This window comes from Poecile atricapillus, chromosome 16, assembly GCF_030490865.1.
Source record: "Poecile atricapillus isolate bPoeAtr1 chromosome 16, bPoeAtr1.hap1, whole genome shotgun sequence".
Lineage (NCBI taxonomy): Eukaryota > Metazoa > Chordata > Aves > Passeriformes > Paridae > Poecile > Poecile atricapillus.
Genome location: NC_081264.1, coordinates 5,603,474 through 5,621,224, shown reverse-complemented (window position 1 = coordinate 5,621,224; position 17,751 = coordinate 5,603,474). Strand labels below are relative to the sequence as shown.

At 45.4% G+C, this 17,751-nt stretch overlaps 1 protein-coding gene across 4 annotated transcripts in view; it reads right to left on the bottom strand.

The window, feature by feature from the left end:
• The window catches only part of ULK1 (unc-51 like autophagy activating kinase 1), a 77,562-nt gene extending 70,328 nt beyond the window's left edge, over positions 1-7,234 (bottom strand). For 2 of the 4 annotated variants that reach the window (XM_058851477.1, XM_058851476.1), the window contains exons 1-4: positions 6,800-7,234; positions 5,344-5,494; positions 4,433-4,525; positions 4,298-4,339 (exon numbers count right to left, since the gene is read on the bottom strand). In XM_058851477.1, the coding sequence (XP_058707460.1) occupies positions 4,298-4,339; positions 4,433-4,525; positions 5,344-5,494; positions 6,800-7,020 (507 nt within the window). In that variant the 5' untranslated portion in view covers positions 7,021-7,234. Of the gene's footprint in view, positions 1-4,297; positions 4,340-4,432; positions 4,526-5,343; positions 5,495-5,678; positions 6,093-6,799 lie in introns of those variants that run through there. The other 2 variants (XM_058851475.1, XM_058851478.1) reach the window with 2 other exon arrangements.
• Positions 7,235-17,751: the final 10,517 nt, after the last annotated feature.

Sequence of the window (17,751 nt, the reverse complement as noted above, 5' to 3'; positions counted from 1 at the left end):
TCTATTGATCACAAGGATTTTCTACACAGCAGCAACACAACAAGGCTGTTATTACCTGGCTCTCAAGACCAGCCCAGGGTGACTGATCGCTAACCTGAGTTCTGCCACCCCTGCCTTAATCCATGTGCCCAAGAAAAAACTGCGTTGCAAGGACTCTGTGTTCTTTGTCTCCAGGTGATACAGTCATCACTGCAGAAATATTTTTGGTGAGTCTGTGCCAGGTGACTGAGTTAAGCATTTGTCTCAGCTCACCCCAAACTGGTGAGTATAATAAGCCAACCTGTCACCAAAGTGCAGAAAGCAGACCCTTGGGTAACACAGGCAGAGCCAGAAACGTCACAGCACAGTGCCTTGTGTGATGTTAACATCTGTGCTGCTGCAACCAGTCCATCCCACTCGTGCAGAAATTGGGGGGGGAAAACCTAACACAAAAACCACCTGATATCCACTCAAGCACAGTCATAGCTAGGCTGCTTTAAGAAGGAAGTTCAGCTGACAGCACACAACTAGGGAAAATTTGTCAGTAAAGTAATCCTTCTTATTTCATGCAGGAAAATGCTTTCTAATATCCAAAGCATGCCATGTCCAGATTCAACAGATTCACTGCCCTAACATCAACACAGAATATGAAATCTTCAACTGACACCTATTCAGCCTGGGGCAGCTGGCACAGAACAAGGAGGGAAAGACACCCAGAATTTTTCACTGCCCAAAGATCTTAGCTACGTATGTAGGAACTTCTTCCTAGTGCTGGAAGAAGTTTTCTGGCACACAGTTCTCCCAGCATCTGACAAATTCAAGGGTTCCCTTCCTACCACTGAATCTCCTCAGCTAATCTAGTGGTCTCTGATCACAGATTTAATGTCCTGAGACATAAAGGAAACCAAAGCAAGCCCCACACACTAGACCACAAGTGCTAAGCTTTCCCTGTCAATGAGCATGAAGAGTTGAGCTGATCCTCAGAGGCATGGAGACCAGTTTTCCAAGAAACTTTATTTCCATACCAAGTCCTCCTTTGGCAGAAACCATCATTTGTGCTTACTAATTTGCACCTTAAGGAACAAGGGCTCATTTGGCTGTCCTCAGAGTAAAAGGATTTCTGGTACCCAGATGTCCCTCTAGACCACTCTACTCCCCTTGACTGCTGCAGACTGGGGACCCCAGCTCCAGCCCCCCTGCAAGCCAGCTGAGGAGTCAGGTAGCCACTGAGTAGCCATTCAGTAGCCACTAAAACACTCCACACATGGTGGAATACAGCTTTTACAGTCTGCCAAACGTATCCTGGGCCTAGGAAAAACCCACACCACAACCCCATACAGACACTAAACAGCACTTTTAGAAACTCGATACAATAAAATTTATCCTATTTTTGAGCAGGGGTTCTTGCATTAGGCTCCTAAACTATTAACAGCACCTCTCATTAATACTTGAGCACATAATAATGGGAATGTGCATATTTCATTTTGTGAGCCATTCTCATGTACTGATGCTGTTCTAAGGACTCCATCAAGGGGATCTGTAAAAGTCCAGTCACTGAGCTTTTATGTATTAAACATTCATCTGAATCATTTATTCCTAGGAAGTTTCTTATTTTGTCATTATTTATGAACCAGTATCACAAAGATCTGTAAAATGAGAAGGAACACAGCAATTTTCCAAGATTTGAAGGATAAATTAAGGGTGCCAGGGTGAGAGCTGCTTGTCAGTACTAAACATCAGTACTGCAAGTGTTTGTCTGGAGCAAATCTAGCCTTATATCAAAAATCTCATGTTGTGAGAGGTCTGGCTAACATGAGTTTTCAACCAGGAAAACGCAAATGAAAGCATCATTGGGTGTAATCACTCGCTTACAGTCACTGTGGTTTTGGTAACCATTTCCTTGTGTGTAAGAAATACACGAGTAAAAGTTAGGGTCACTGTTGACACACAGTGCAGAGGAAGGGAGGACACAAAATGCAATGACAGACAAAGCTACAGGGCAACAATAAGTTTCACAAGAAGTATTTTTTCCCTTTTGCTCTATGTTGTAACACAAGAATAAATATCTTCTGTTTTAGAAAGCCTACAAGTAAGGATTCAAGTAACTGCAAATATGGTATTTTTGAGGATAAACACATATGCAGCTATGAATGAAGCTACTGATCAGGTATCAGGGGAGCAATGTGAATAAGTAGTAATCTTTTCCACAAAGGAAGGAAAGGTGGGCAGAAGCCAGCTTTCCACAGACCTGAACTTTTACCTTTGCAGATAATTCACTCTCACACAACCCCTGAGCAGACACAGAGCAAGGCCAAACATTCAGACACACAACATATGTGAGTTAACTGCAACAGACTGTCTGGTAATAGATCACCTCACACCAGAGGAGAGTCCACAGCCAATGCCCCCTAAATAATCTCATTTTCTCTAAGAAATTAAATTACCCAGGTCATACAAGGATTCTATAGCAAAGCTGGTAACTAAGCACAAAGCTGGGCATGTCTTGAGCCCTGGACCATTCTGAAACTCCTATTTTGTGGTATCTTACATAGCTTCTTCCTAAAATCTCACCAGACTACACTGCTAAGCACAGAATTTAATAAAGCTCATCACAAAAGGAGAAAAACACATTTCTATAATTGCAACAGTGATGAAATTGCTCCTTTTGAAGAAAATGTCTTTGAGTTGCTTCCTATGCAGCAGTAATTTGAAGCAGGGAGAGGAATCTAACGAAAGTTTTGAAAGATCTCAGTAAGCAAGCCCAGCAGCATAAATGCTTCATACAAATACAAACTGTAAAGTGCAGGAGCAGCCACGCACTCTCTCAAGTGAAAACTTACGAAGCAAATTAGGAAGGTACAGAGAATGGAAAAAAAAACCCAACTTAAACCATGAGATCTAATGCCCCAAGTGGCCTGTGCCCACAGGAAGCTTTCCCAGCTACTCTGCAGCACTCGTCAGCCCAAAGGCAGCCACTGGCTCAGGAGCAAAGCACATCCAAAGGAGATTTCCCAGCTGCAATCCTGCTCCCCGCCAGAGCAGCCTGACATCCCCCACGTCCCAAAACAACGCCGGGCATTAACCACTCTCCAAGGCACCGCTCCAGAGCCCCCTGCTCCGGCAGGGAAGGAGCCGAGGGTGTCCCAGCGGCGGGGGCTGCGGGGCACGGGCTGACAGCGGCGGACTACAGCACCCGGCAGGCAGCGCCGGAGCGGGGCTGGCTCTCACCGCCCGGCCTGACGCGGAGCCACCGGAGCCAATCCACGGCAGCAGCAGCAATGTCAACAAACACGGCGGCCTGCGGGACGCGTGATACCAGCCCAGGGCCGGACACCGCCGATAAGCCCCGCCAGGGCCGGCCGGGGCTCCGGCCGCGCCGCCGGTCACTCGCCCTGGACCGCAGCCCCCATCCACCAGCAGCGCCCCCCCTTCTCTGGCTTTCCACCCTGCGGCGTTATTTTTTAAAAAATATTCACCAGGGGGAAAAGAAAACTTGCCCCGTTACCAAGCGGGATTTCACTAAATAATCAAGGGGAATAGATAAATAAATAAGCAAATACTTAAAAATATTTTAAAATATATAAAAATTAATATATATAAATATATACATAATATATACGTATATATATAAATATATACATAATACAAAAATGTATAATATATATATAAATATATAAAAAGATTTATATGTAAATATATCTGTATAAATATATATATATATATAAAAATTGTTTCACAGTAGATCGGTTTTAGCCCCTCTAGATTAGATCTTCAGGGCTTGACTTCGAAGGAAAAATGCCTGCTGCAATTTTTAACACTTAGTGACGACCACAAAGACAACAGAAAAATGCAAATTAAAATCCTCTGGAGCTCAAGACAATCATATGCTACAAAGTCATGCTTGCAGTATTTTTACATGGCCTAGGAAAAAGAAATTTTCTCAGGGAGGGTATCCAGACCAGAGAAAGAAAATAAAAAAGTGGGCATGCCAAAAATAACTACTGCTAATTTTATTTCTAACATTTTCAGCACTTAAAAGCTTCCAGCACAGACACAGTCACCACGCTGCATTTCACTATGCAACATCCTGGAGCAGAAACTCCCACCCCAACTCCCAACTGCACATGAGTTGTGTGGTCCAGCCAACAGCTAACACATGATCTTCTGTGTTTGCTTGTCTTTCCCTAACTTATCAGAAGGCTACCCCCCCACAGAGTACACATCTGAATACAAACATTTGTTAAAAAAATGAAATTTCACTAACTCCATTCAACCTTTCCCAAATTTAGAATGTTTTGACATAATTGAATGTATTTACCTGGAAGTCATACAAGGCAACAATGTTTTCATGTTTCAATTCCTAGAAAAAGTAAAAGAAAAAACTGCCATAAGCTAGGAGCAACAAAGGGCATATAGAACAAAGACTGAAGAAATTAAGTCAGTCTGCCTTTACCTTAAGAATTTTTATCTCCTTGCCCAGCAGTGTTTGTGATTTTGCAAGGTTCTTCTTGTTAATACATTTCACAGCTACTTCCAGCTCAGGTTTCTGAAACGGTACATAAGTAACACAAACAAATGTAAATTTCACCATTCATTCATATTAGGATAAGCAGCCTCTTAACAGATTACAAATGCTACTGAAAGAAGCGTCTTGCAGCAGCGGTAAAGGCCTCTCACTTCACATCCTAATGCCACCCCCTTGCTTGTTCAGACTTGCCCTTTCCTGAATTATGCTTGTCAGCCCAAGGAGAAAAGCCCAAGGTTTCGGTTTTTGTTACTACTTTATACAATCATTATCCTCTTATTTAATCACTAGAAATAAATGCACTGTGGGAGCCGTGGCTTATCCCAAGCACTAATGATGGAAAATCCACTGCCGGATTGGTTTCCTTTTATTTACCAGTAAGAGATTTCTCCTCCTCCTGGGAAAATTAAGCGGAGAAACAAGACTTCACTCACACACACACCAAAAAAAAAAAAATCCCAAACAAACTAAAGAGTTCCTTTCATAGACTGTGTGGGGGGATTTTTTCTCCCTTGTTTCGGAGGTGGGCACGGGTTATGGGTGGATCTGTGGGCACCCCACAAGCAGCTGACAGCCTCCCAGCCCCAAGGTGAAGCCACCTGCCCGGCTCCTGCCGGGACACACGCCCGCTTGGAAGAAACTCCAAGGAGAACAAAAATAAATAACAATAAACACCCCGAGCCGGGGGTGATGCCCAGGCTGGCAACAGCCGCCGCAGCCGGCGGGGATGCGGTGACCGGGACGCGCTGCCCCCGGCTCGGCCCAGACCAGGAAATAAATAAATAAATGGAAAGCAGAAGCGAGGTGGGGGGAAGGAAATAAAAAGCAGGGATTCTCACCTCTTTGTGCCTGCCTTTGAAGACGACGGCGAAGGCTCCGTGCCCGATCAGGTCCTTCCTGCTGAACTCAAACTTTCCCACCGTCTCCATGGCGCTGCGCCGGGGGGTCCCGGGGGCCGGCGGGGAGGCTGCGGCCGGGACGGCTTCAGAGCTGCAAAGGGACGAGGAGGAGGAGGAGGATGGCGGTGATGAAGGAGCTGCCTTTAAAGAAAATTAAACCTCTCCCAATCCAAACGCGACGGGGGCACCCCCCGCCACCGCCCCCCCCGGAGCGGTCGGGAGCCGGAGCCGCTCCCGCCGGCCCCGGCAGCTCCGCGCCGGGCTGCGCTGCCCACCTCGCCCTCGTCCATGGGCTGCCTCTTCCTGCCGAGCGCCCGGGAGCCGGGCATTGTCAGCGGCCGGGGCGAAGCTGGCTCCTCAGCAGCGGCCGTCCCCCATCTCCTCCTCGGGCCGGGCCGGCGCGGCTCCTCGGGCCCCGCTTCAGGCGGGGCTCCCCATGCCGAGCCCCGGCCCCCCCGCCGGCAGGCGCGGCTTCGCCGAGAGTCCACCTTAAGCGCGATCCACCTTAACGCCCGGTCCGCCTGACGGCAGCGCTCCACCTTAAGCGCGATCCACCTTAAGGGCTGCCCGCGCCCCCGGCTGTGAGCGCTGGCGGGGTCGGGGTCGCGGGGCCGGGGTCGCGGGGCCGGGGTCGCTCCGCCGGAGCCGCCGCTCGCTCGCTCGGGCCCGGACAAAGCTTTGCGGAGCGGAGCGGGCGCGCCGGGCGGCGCAGGCGCGGTGCGCGGCGGGGGAGGCGGCGGGCGGGCAGAGCAGCAGCGGCGGCGGCGGCGGCCGTACCTGAGGCGGAGCGGCCGGGCCCGGCACATTTAAAGGCGCCGCCTGCCGCTCGCCTGAGTCAGCGCCGCGCTGCCGCGGCCCCCGCGCCGCCGGGCCAGGCTGGGCCGGGAGGGCTCCAGCCGCCCTGCCTTTGGGAGGTCACACAATCATGAGATGTTCTGACTTGGAAGGCACACACAACGATATCGAAGTGCAGCTCCTGCCCCTGCACAGCACAGCCCCAAGAATCCCACCACGTGCCTGAGAGCATTGTCCAAATGCTTCTTGAACTCTGTCAGGCTCGGTTGTCACACTTCTCTAGGCAGCCAGTCCCCGTGCCCAGCCACCTTCTAGCAAAGAGCCCTATCCCAGAATCCATCCTGAACCTCCCCTGACGCAGCTTCAGGCTGTCCCCTGGGGTTCTGTCATTGTCACCGCAGATCAGTGCCCGCCCTTTCACTTCCCTTCACAACCCCAAAGCTGTACGCCACAACAAGGTCTCCTGTCCACCTCCTCCAGGCTGAACAGACCGAGTGATGTTTCAAACAATTAAATGGGTCTGGTTGGGTGAAGTTCACCCCAGGACCTGTCCTGGTTCCAGCATCCCCAGCACCCCTTCCTCTCCCCCAGCATAGCCCACCTCTTCCTCCACAGGCTCTGGCCCTTGTCCACCCGCTTGTGTTCCAGGCCACCACGCTCCTCTGTGGGGAGCCAGCTGGGCCTCCAGAAGTGCCTGAGGGTGCCTCCATGGAGCTCTCCTCTGATGGACTGTCCTCGATGTCCTGCTCCAGAGCTCAGCATGGAATCACTGTTGTGATAAGAAACCTTTCCTGGCCTGAGCGTGGTGTGTGGTTTGGCCATCCCCAGTCTCTTGCTGTGCACTGACCCACAAGGTCTGCCCTGCAGGTGTCATTCCCTCCGTGGCGGGAATATCTCACGCCTTTGCCCCATCCTCTGCTCCAAGCTGCCCAAATCCACCAGCCCTGGCAGCGTCCACACCACTTGCGCACTCGCTCCTGTTTGTACACTTATCACAACGTCATATTCCAGCTGCAGAGAAAACAACGCGCCCCATGGGCAGCACCGCTGCTCGCACGCTCTGCCCGAAGTTTGTCTTTTACACAACTGTGTGGTATCGACCCGTGTACAGACCTGTGTCAGCGCTGCAATCCCAAGCACGCATTGCCCAGCTGATGGCAGCGGCCCTGCAGACACCCAGCACACGGGGTGATCGGTGTCGTGACGCTGGGTGCCCGCAGTTATCACCATTCTCGGCAGAAGCTGGGCACAAGCAGCACTTCACAGCGCCAGGACATGTTATCTACACAAAGGCAGCGGCTGACTGATACGATATCTGGCCCATAGTCTGTTGTCCTTGGTTCCTAGTAAGTGGTGTTTAGGTACCTTCCTCCACTTACAATTTTAGTGGGAAAATGGCAGTGTGTACTAAATGCCAGTATAAAAGTAGCAGTGCCTCACTGGTAGTGATTGGCATCTCAAATTCCAGCAGTTTAGTGCTTGCTGCGAACTGTGAAAGTGACAAGGATATTCTTCAGTGGGAATCTGAAAACTGCCTCTGTTGAAGTAGCCTTTAAACCAAAACAAGACTAGAACACCTTTGTGATTTCAGCAGAAATGAGTTTTAAAACTGCTTTTAAAAAACATACAACATATATATATAACATATACACAATATACAATATATATAACAATATACTTAGCTACTTGTTTCTTTCACACTTATGTGGCATCCACATCTACAATTTCAGACCTTTGTCAATGATCATAAGGGTTTAATTTAGAAGCGAATGCAGAAATCAGTAAAAATGTCAATCATCAAACTTTAAAAAAAAAAAAGGTGTTTGGCAAATTACAGACTTGGGAATTAATTTCACCCCTTGTTAAAAGCCACTGTCTCTAATGCAGAAGGTAATAGTTGCAAAAGTTTAAGGCAGGAAGTGAAGACAATGTTTTGAAACTACCTAGATGACTTCTAGGCAGGCAAAATCTTGTATCTGCCGTGGCTGGAGAGCAGCCAGAGCATTCTGGTTAGCAAGTGCACTCTTGCAAGAACTGTGGTAAAATCTCCAGTGCCCACAGGTGTTTCTGCCTTTCCTTCCCCAGCACAGCAAAGAGACACAGTCCTGGGTGAAGGAGGAAGCTGATATGACTGCTGTTCAATTAGAGGCCAAAATATGCCAGTGATGAATGTCCTTTGTTCTGTACTGAGTGTGCTTATTTGTTCCTTCACATGCTGGTGGTTGTGAAAAAAAAAAAAAAAAGTTAAACGTAAGTTAGTTTTGACTAAACATGGGTCCTAAGGTAGCTCTTTGCATGCAGCTGTTTACAGAGCCAGGTGGCAAAGTCAACCTCCCCTCTGCTGATATTTTGGTTTTGTTTTAGGCAAATTTGTTTTATTTTTAAGCAGGCTCACTGAGTTGCTTTCTAGTGAGTAAAAGGGACTTCAAGACAGCAGAATAAAAGTCTGTACTAGGATCAGGACCAAATAGTACTGGATACCATGAGCACATGAGGCATCACACTTACTTTGAATGATCAGTTTAACATTTGTAATTAAACATCTTTCAATTGTGTGTCTTCAAAAAATAGGTTGGTGAAAATATTTTAAACTTCTACAAAAACTTAGAAACTTCCCCCAGAACCACTAATAAAATGTAATGCCCCTTGGCAGCAAATGTGGGTTTGAGATGTTTGGAGTGCACTCTGCAGATACATTTGTTCATTTTGGAACAAAGAGGACTGAAAAGCTTTTTTAATTAAATGTAGGATTCTTCACTTTTTTTTTTTTTACTTTTTTTTTTTTTTCTCTTCCCTGTGGTTTGCTGACAAAAAGCTTGTGCTGTATCAATTCTTCCCTGATGTCCAGAATTCAGTGAGAGTGTGTTTAGGCCAACATCCAACACATGCAAATTCTGTACTCCTCCCACAGTCTCCCATTTGCTAATCATGAAAGCACTACTGCCAGCACGTATTCAACTACTTCCTCAGATGGAGGCATTAATCTTTGAGGGGACAGAGTAGAGAGTTCAATTTACTAATGCAAAACATCAGTGGGGGAAGATCTACTGCTGAGATTTACAATGGGTGGAGAATAATATAAGCATACAATACACCCACTGTGGGAAGCCTTGGAATATTGTCTTGAAGCTCTCTTTTTAATTTAATGCAACTTTATTCTTTTTTCTAATTTAAATGTAAAGGAAAGCGATGGTCAAGTGATATCCTGATGACTCAGTAATACTCTTTTCCAATACCATGTTTTAATCAGGAGTCATAAATATGGTTGTTTCAACCTCCTGTAATCCAAGAGTGCCATCCTTTCCTCTTGGCTGCAGAGGCACAATGTCATTATCTCTGAGCTGGGGAATTGGTTAAAGCTGCAGAAGTGTGAGGGAATTATGGAAGTAAACTCAGAGTATAGATTTATAATAAAGACAGAATAAAGATTTCCATTAGGAAATTTCCATCTTTTTGTGATGCCTTTCTACACAGTTTCAGCTTCTTAATACAAGCATCTGCTGTGGACCAGCCAGCCATCTTTCCCAAGATCTTGTCTTTGCTTTTCTAGTTCAGCAGCTCCAGCCCAGTGCTCCCCACAGTGCCCAGTGAGAGATCAGAAGCCTCCCAGCAGCCACCCATGAAGCTGAACCACTGTGTCTGAAAGGCGTGGGGGAATCCTTGCCCAGATACAATCACAAAGAACAAGTTATTTCCCTTGCTGTGGATCTCTGTTTTGAAATCAAAGTTCTGCTCAATGCAGGAGGATTCTCCAAAGCCTTCCTGTGTAATCTTTTCATTGCAGCAGCTGCCCCAGGGACACAAGCACTAAGGGCCAGAACAGCAAATCAATATTTCTGGAGGAAGTGCTGGACTGTGAGGCTTGGGCACATGAGCAAGATGTGATTGAACACGTTACTGCACATGGGCTGAGCCTTATAATTGGTCCCACATCTCCTCTTTGTGTGAAATGAGCACTGAAGCCTGAAGATGAGCTTTATCATGTGCTGTAGCTCAGTTGTAGGTGTGCTGCTGCTGAGTAATTATTTTCTTCACAGAAATGTGTGCTTGAAATTTATTCTGGATACTTCACAGCCAAAGAAGATGGACAAAGTAGCACAGGAGGAAAGATCAGAGTTTAAGGGTACATCTGGATGAAAAGCAGACTCTGTATTCATGTGGATTCAAAATATGATGCAAATTCAGACATGTTGAGGCAGTTACACATCCTCTTCCCACAAACATCCGAATGGCTGAGCATAATCGCCAGTATCTGGGCAGAGCCAACACTAACCTGAAAGCTGGATATTTTGCCTCATTCATCAGGAAGGAGTGTAGGGACTGAATATGTAGTGCTTGGCTGGAGATCAGTTTGGTGGAAGAAGTATGTGGAAGGTCTACAATATCTGTAAATCGTAAAAGTAAATATTAGCCTGGCATTAATGAATAGAAGGGAAGCTACAGGCTGAATTTAATGGAAAACTAAAATTACGTTGTTTAATCATACTGGTTTCTGTTGTCTGCTAGCAGACTCGATTCTGGTTCAGTTACAGTAAGGATAAAATAAATATTACAGTAAAATTGCACCAAATTCACCAGGAGAAGCAAGTTTTGAACACTGCTTGTTGTGTTGCATTCCTACAGAGGCTGAAGGAGTAGATTACTTTGGAGCTCTGAAAACATCTGCAGATTTACAGCAGCAGTATAAGTTGTGTCAAGAGTATTTGTTCATACCTCACCAGGGACCTGCAGAAACATCATTCCAGCACTGGTAAAATGCTTTTTTCTTAGGAAAGGAGTGATCCTCCACTTGCAACATCAGCTCTTGATCAGCAAAATAAGAGACTGAATTAAGTGATGGAGTCCGCAATCTGCTCCCTAACTTTCACAGCTCCCTGCATCATACACAGAGCAGAGTTTAAAACACGTGGTGACATTGAAACATGGGATAACACTGGTGGGAGGTCTGAGGATTTGAAGTGTTAGAGCGTTGAGGTTATTCAAATAACTGCTGGAGCAGTATGGCACTTAGCATCACACACAGGAGAGGGAGAGTCGCTTTCCATGTGCTTCCATAGCCCTGACATATTACCTTCTGGATTTATTTATGCTGAGAGCCACTTTATTGATTAATAGTGCTGAGAGATTTAACTAGCCACTGAATTATCCTGGCAGGCCAGGTCTGAGATGTTTTATTACCCCCCTCCCTGCACATACACACCAGCTTACTGAACAGACATTGTGAATTATTGAAGGCAGTGTTTTACTCAGCAAGGTGCTCTGGCAAGGGGCTTCCTGGGTTCCCATGGCATTTTGATATCAAAAGCATTTCAGCTGCTGGCAGAGGGATCTGGGCACTAAAGGCTGTGCTTAGTGTTCAAATCTGTTAGTGCTCACATCAAGGATCGTTACCTAACCTGCCTGTCAAGCGGCTGATTATATTAAAATGAAGTTTGCCAATAAATAAGAGTCTGCAAATCCACCCAGAACAGTCTGTTTTCAGGCTAATTGGAAGCTATTTTTTGCCAGAACAAGTACTGCTTGTCCATAAATCAGCAGGTTTCATTGTGCAGTTCCTTACAAGATGTTGTCTCCATCCTGGCTGGGAACAGACCCGCTCTCATCACCCTCAGCTTCCCTCCACAGCCACACACACACTTTGGTGTGTGCCATCCATGGGGTCTCTCATGTCAGTCCTGGTGAAGCCAAGGTTTGTTCAGGGAGGGATATGGGCCTCACTTGAGCCTGTGCTCTGGGATCCCCTCCAATGTCCATTCAAGTCAACAGGATCCACTGCAGCAGCTCCAACACGCTCCAGCACCAGCCCCTGCTTTGGTGGCTTCTGCATGACTAATACAGGGGAAGCCTTCAGGTTTCAGGACCATCTCTTTTCTCTAGGAGAAAGCTGAAATTCATGGTCAGAAAGAACCCTTCAGCCCAATAAAGTCTTTCCAAAGCAGTCCAGGTGGACAGTGAATTCACATTTGTCACCTCTCTCCTTATCAAAAGCAGCCTTGAGAAAAAAAATCACCAATTAAGTCTACAATATTGCAAGACTGCAGTGACTTTCCAGAGAAACCTGTATTTGTCCTGTTATGAATCAGAGGCCTGGTTGCTTTTCCTTCTCTAAGAAGTTTCCATTTAAGAGCAGGTTTAACCCTCTTTCACTGCTGGATTACATCAAAGAGCCACAGAAGAATGCAGGCTTATAGAACAGTCATTTCTTCCCCTCTGTCATGAACCTGGAAGGTCAAGGACATGCACCAGTTTAAAAATAGGATTCTCAGGCATTTTCTTTGCAGCTGGGCTCTTTCTAGGGTTTGGTGCATCAGCATTGCTGCCCCAGGAGAAGGGAGGCACAGCCAGGAGCACTTTGCTCATGGGACCAGCTCATTTGTGATTCCTAACTGCTTCCAACAAGCTTCCAGCTTTGCCTTGGGAAGGGATCGTTAATAAACTTCCCCCTTTATGACTAACTGGCTCAGAGGTGTCTCTGTTTTCAAACAGACCAGTAGCACATACAATTTTAAGTAGGCATTGTTCCAGTTAGGGCCTCATCCAGTATAAAGCCTGGGCAGAAATGATAGCTTCCTTTATTTACAGATGTGTAAATAACAGTGAGGAATGGCTACAGGAGATAGGACAAGGCATAAGAAGCTTCACCAGTCATGAGGGAGATCTCTCCCCCTGCTGATGGGTTCAGGAGGGGAGCAGGCTGCCCAGATGGCTGCTAGAGCCTCCCTGGGACAGGTTGGGCAAACATCTGGCAGGAGTGACACAGTCAAGGACAAGCTGTGTCCTTGAATAAACAAATTGTGTCATGTCCAGCTCTCTCCCCAGTTCTGTGTTTGTTTTCATTATTTTGGTTTTGGGCAGAGGCTGAAAGTTTCCCTAAAAGCCCAGGATGAGGAGTTACTCCAAAAACAGGCCTTGAAAGTTATCATTCTAGTACCACTCCTATGGATACACAGAAAGATCACTTGAAAAAAGAAAAACTCAGGCTCTTCCTCTGGACCTGTTATCAGTTTTCTCAACTGACAAGGACAGGCTGCTCACAGGAACGTGAAAGGCAGCACAGAAATTCTCTGCAGTGAGGCTGGGCACTGCTGGGTGCAGCAGCTGGGATATGTCCCCGTTTTGCAACACTCCAGAGCAATGATTCCTTGTCTTTGTGCATTTCTAGGAAACCAGAGAGACCATTCTCCCACATGAAAGCCTGCAGCAATTAGTGGCATGCAAGAAAAGCTCTCAGTGGATCATGAGAAAGATTTCTTTCATGTTTAGTGCTTTAAAACACATTTTAAAAATTAAAAAATAAAATAGATTTTAAAAAAACAACTGCTCTTCTAAGACATCATACCCACCCCTATCTATACTCCAGCATTTATAACCCCACAGCAAAGAAAGACCTCAGGGCAAGGCAATAAAGTATTTGTAATCAGATATCTGATTTTTTTGTTTGGTTTTGTTTTTGTTTGTTTTTGGGGTGGTTTTTTGTGCACACCTGAGCTCTCTGGTCCATGAATTCACAGAGCAATTTCCCAGAAATGCAGTTTAGGTGAAGCACTTGCCTGGGACTGAAGGTCTCAAGTTGTTGAGTTCTTGCCTGACCAATCAGAGATGCATTTCTGAGAAGTATTTCAGTATTTAAGTATTTCAGTCCCCTAAACTTCTATCTCTCCCTTATCTGTGTAAATGACAAGGTCTTAAAAGACCTAATTTCTCATCGTTTTTTCCATACTACCTTGATTTTTTTAGCAACTAATGCAGTAATGGTTATGCCAAATTAAAGATCAGAAACATACACAGTTCAGCATTTGTCATTTGTCCATTGTCAAATGCAACAAGACACCATCACTAATAAAAGCAAATATCTGAATAAAAGCAAGAGAAAAAAGGCTGCCCCTGGTTTTTTGGAATTCTCTGTCCATCACCAATGCCCTTCCCAGAGCTGGGTATAAGTCATGAGAATTGTTCTGCTAATAAGCCAGGTTAACACGAATATTTCCCAGCAGAGGGTTTTAGGTTTATTGATGCTCTGCAGTGCTGCAGGATGCATTTGTGGTGTCTATTCAAGCATTGGGAAGGCACTTTACAGGGCAGCACTGGGCAGCAAGATCATCCAGGACTGTGATTGCTGTGGTGCTTTCCCATGAGTCATGAATTCACAGTCAAATATTCCATGACTCATGGATTAACCTAACAAAACCCAGAGGGAAGAAAAGTTATTGGGTTATTGGTTGACAAGAGCCTTTTAAAATTAACATGGCATAATAAGCAGGATACCAACATCCTCTGACTCGTGAGAACCTCGTCAGGAAGAGTTTTATGCACTCACCTATTACTGAGGGACCTCAGCTGGGGATATGTAATTAGGATGGGACACTTTTTGCAGCTTCAAGGCTTGAATAGCAGCATTAGTATAATCTGGTTACAGAAAGCAGAACCACATAAAGCAAGCTATTAATACCACGTGTATTTAATTGCAGCTCCCTTCCATTCTAGTGCAAATAAACAAAATCAGACAAATACATGGAAATCAAAATGGAGCCATAAATGAAGCACAAGATAAAATACGGTAAACAAGGTTATCTGTCTCCTCTTCTGAAAAAAAGGTTATGCACTTGCTTAACTCTATAAAAAGAATAGTCTGACCCCACGGACAGGGCAGGGGAGAGAGGGTTTGGACACACATTTCCAAAGTCCTGGGTGCATTTGTGCTCCCTGCTTTGCAATGAATTTCCTGGGAAGCCCTGGGTACCTCTTCATTAACAACAAGATAATGAGAATTAAGTCATGCACAGACTTCTCTAACCCCTCTATACCTCTATCGCTCTGTAAAATAAGGTGAGTGGAATTGCGGAGTAAAGAGGTTGAAATATAATAAATATTGTTGGGCCAGTGATCAGCTGCAGTAATAGAGTCCATATGAAAACCTGGGATCATGCTAGTCAAAGGTATAAATTTCTGAGGAACACAAAGGAATTGATATTGGAAAGCTTGTTCACTGTGGGACTTACAGAATACAGAAAATGCCCCAGAATTTTAATTTGGCATTCAGTCTCGGCCTGACCCTTCCCATATCCAGGACTCCAAAGGCTTGTTTGAGTTCCCTTTTGTAGATATAATATTACAGTACTAAGCCTGGGGAGCAATGTAGCACATTTTCCATTCAAAGCATAACAGTCAGTTTGGTTTAAATAAGATATTGTATCATTTCAGCAATATTGATTGTATGTTTAAGATTTTCTCCTTCAGAAACTATATATGATGGATAAAGAGGGAATACCAAAAAGCAAAAGAAAAGAGTTTAAATGGCAGCTAGGGGAAGGAGAGGAACACTGGAACTATTTGTTTGAAGAAAACCTGTTTATTTTTAGTGACATTATCCTGTGGCTCACAAGACTAGGCTTTGAGCTCGGCACAACTTGCTTTAGATTTCAGATTTTACATTCAGAATCAGATTTTTCTGTCAACATTCTTAATCTTTTAAACTAATATAATATCTTTAATTAAAATCTCCAAGTGCTTCATTGTCCTCAGGCTATATGTTTTCAGACCTTATTCAACTATTCTCAATTTACCCATATAGGAGCTTGGGGCCTTCCTCAGCCAGATGAAACAATTCTAATTACACTAACTTGAGCCAGCAGAGGAGCTGGCTAATGCCAGACAACATGCTTAGGAGGAGAATCAACTTGAAAGGCATGTATAATCATTGTGACATCAATTTAATGTGTCACAGGACATGAAATTGAGGCCATGATAAAGAAGAAATCTGCTGATAGCTGTGTGAGCACAGCCTGTTGTGTAAGACACAGAAGAGCTGTCCCCTGTGACTCTGACACAGAAAAAGCCCTTGGATATGGGTAGGAACAGCCATAGCAAGGTGCACACTCATTCCCTGTCATGCCTGCATGCTCATTCTGATCATCCCAGGTGAGGGAGAGCTGGGAGGAACAGGTCTTTGGTGATGGGTGGTTTAGTTTTTTCTGACAGTGAGCTTCAGAGGAAGGTTCCCCACATTTAAATAGGATGTCCCAAGAGCACTTAAAGAAATACATACAAAAAGAGAAAATACACCAGAAACAATGGAAACACAAACACTGCCAGGCACTGCAAGTCAGCTCTGTCACTGAGGATGAGAACTGCCACCCACAGACCCACCCACGTCGAGCCAACCTGCCTAATTTGATCAGAGAAATTCTTGTGGTTAGATTCCTTCAGAAAGACTAGGCACAAGTAGATCCTGGAGCAAATTATACCATTTTAATGACATAAGTGTGCTCTTATCTGAATCATAGAGGGTCTGCTGTTACACAGCAAATCAAGTGTCCCCCATGTCATCATTTGGCCAGTTCCCCATGACCCAGGTGGCACAGCTGTCTGCATCACCCAGGAAATGTCCTGCCTGGCCCTGGCCAGCAGCTTGGCATGGGCCATGTGAGGGCATCACTGCATCCACAGCATGAGTTACTGCCCCAGCTGACAGCTCCTGAGCAGCACACCACAGCCCAGACTTCAGCAGGTCACTCGCTGCTTTTCTGTAGCAAATCTCCTTTCAGCTGCTCAGAGCAGACCTGCCAGTGTTAGGCTGTTTCCATACAAATGCCTCCTCGTTGGACTGCCACAGGTTGCAGGTGGGAATGAAGAGCCACTGGGCTGGTGGAGAAGCCTGCCAGAATCTTACCTGATAGCTGATCAGGTGAGAGGGGAGGGGAGATGAAAAATTTCAGGAGAACATAAGTAATGAAAATGTGGTTCAGATTTACAATGAGCAACCATTTAAGGCAGTGTTAAACCTATTCTGTAACTACAAAAAGTGACTAGCTAATATATTGCTGGCTTACATGCCATCTGCTTATTTTTCCCATTAAAAAAATAAAAAAAATAAAATCAAGAATCAAGGCCTCTTAGCTGTTTACCCTCAAATTTCATTAAAAAGTAATACCCCTTATCATGCACTTGGCTGTAACAGGTTTGCTGTGTACATGTATTTTCCAGAAAATTTCCAACAGAATTCCTTGTACTGATTGCAAGACCTGTTATCAATCAACTGGTTTTAAACAGTGATGCATACATAACCTTGGCAAAGGCTTTGAGACCTATATTTCATTTATCTTGAAAAATAAATACGTTAAGCAAAATTCTCTCCTTGTACCCTTGACCTCTCCCGACTGCCAGTGATGAAGACTCAAGGGCAGTAAGGGATTTATCCCTCTGCTACCCACTCCTCAAAGGTGTCAGTCAGTGAAGGCTAGGGTCAGGCTATGGTAGTAAATTGAATTTAGGCTGTTCTAATGTGGACAATATAGATTCTATCTGCTTTCTGCTCTCTGCCTGGGACATCCACATACTTTATTACAGCCCAGGTAGGCGTTACTGTCAACTGGCCTGAGCCCAGAAGCAAAACAGGACAGAGCACTTAGTGAAACAGGCTACTGGGAGGTTCCTCAGCTCTTATGTGATCTCAGAAATGACCTAAGAAGGAAGGAACTTAGAGTCTGCCAAAATGGATCCTTCTTGGAAAGAACAGCTGAAACAGACTCAAACAGTGCTTCTTTTCTCTGCTGT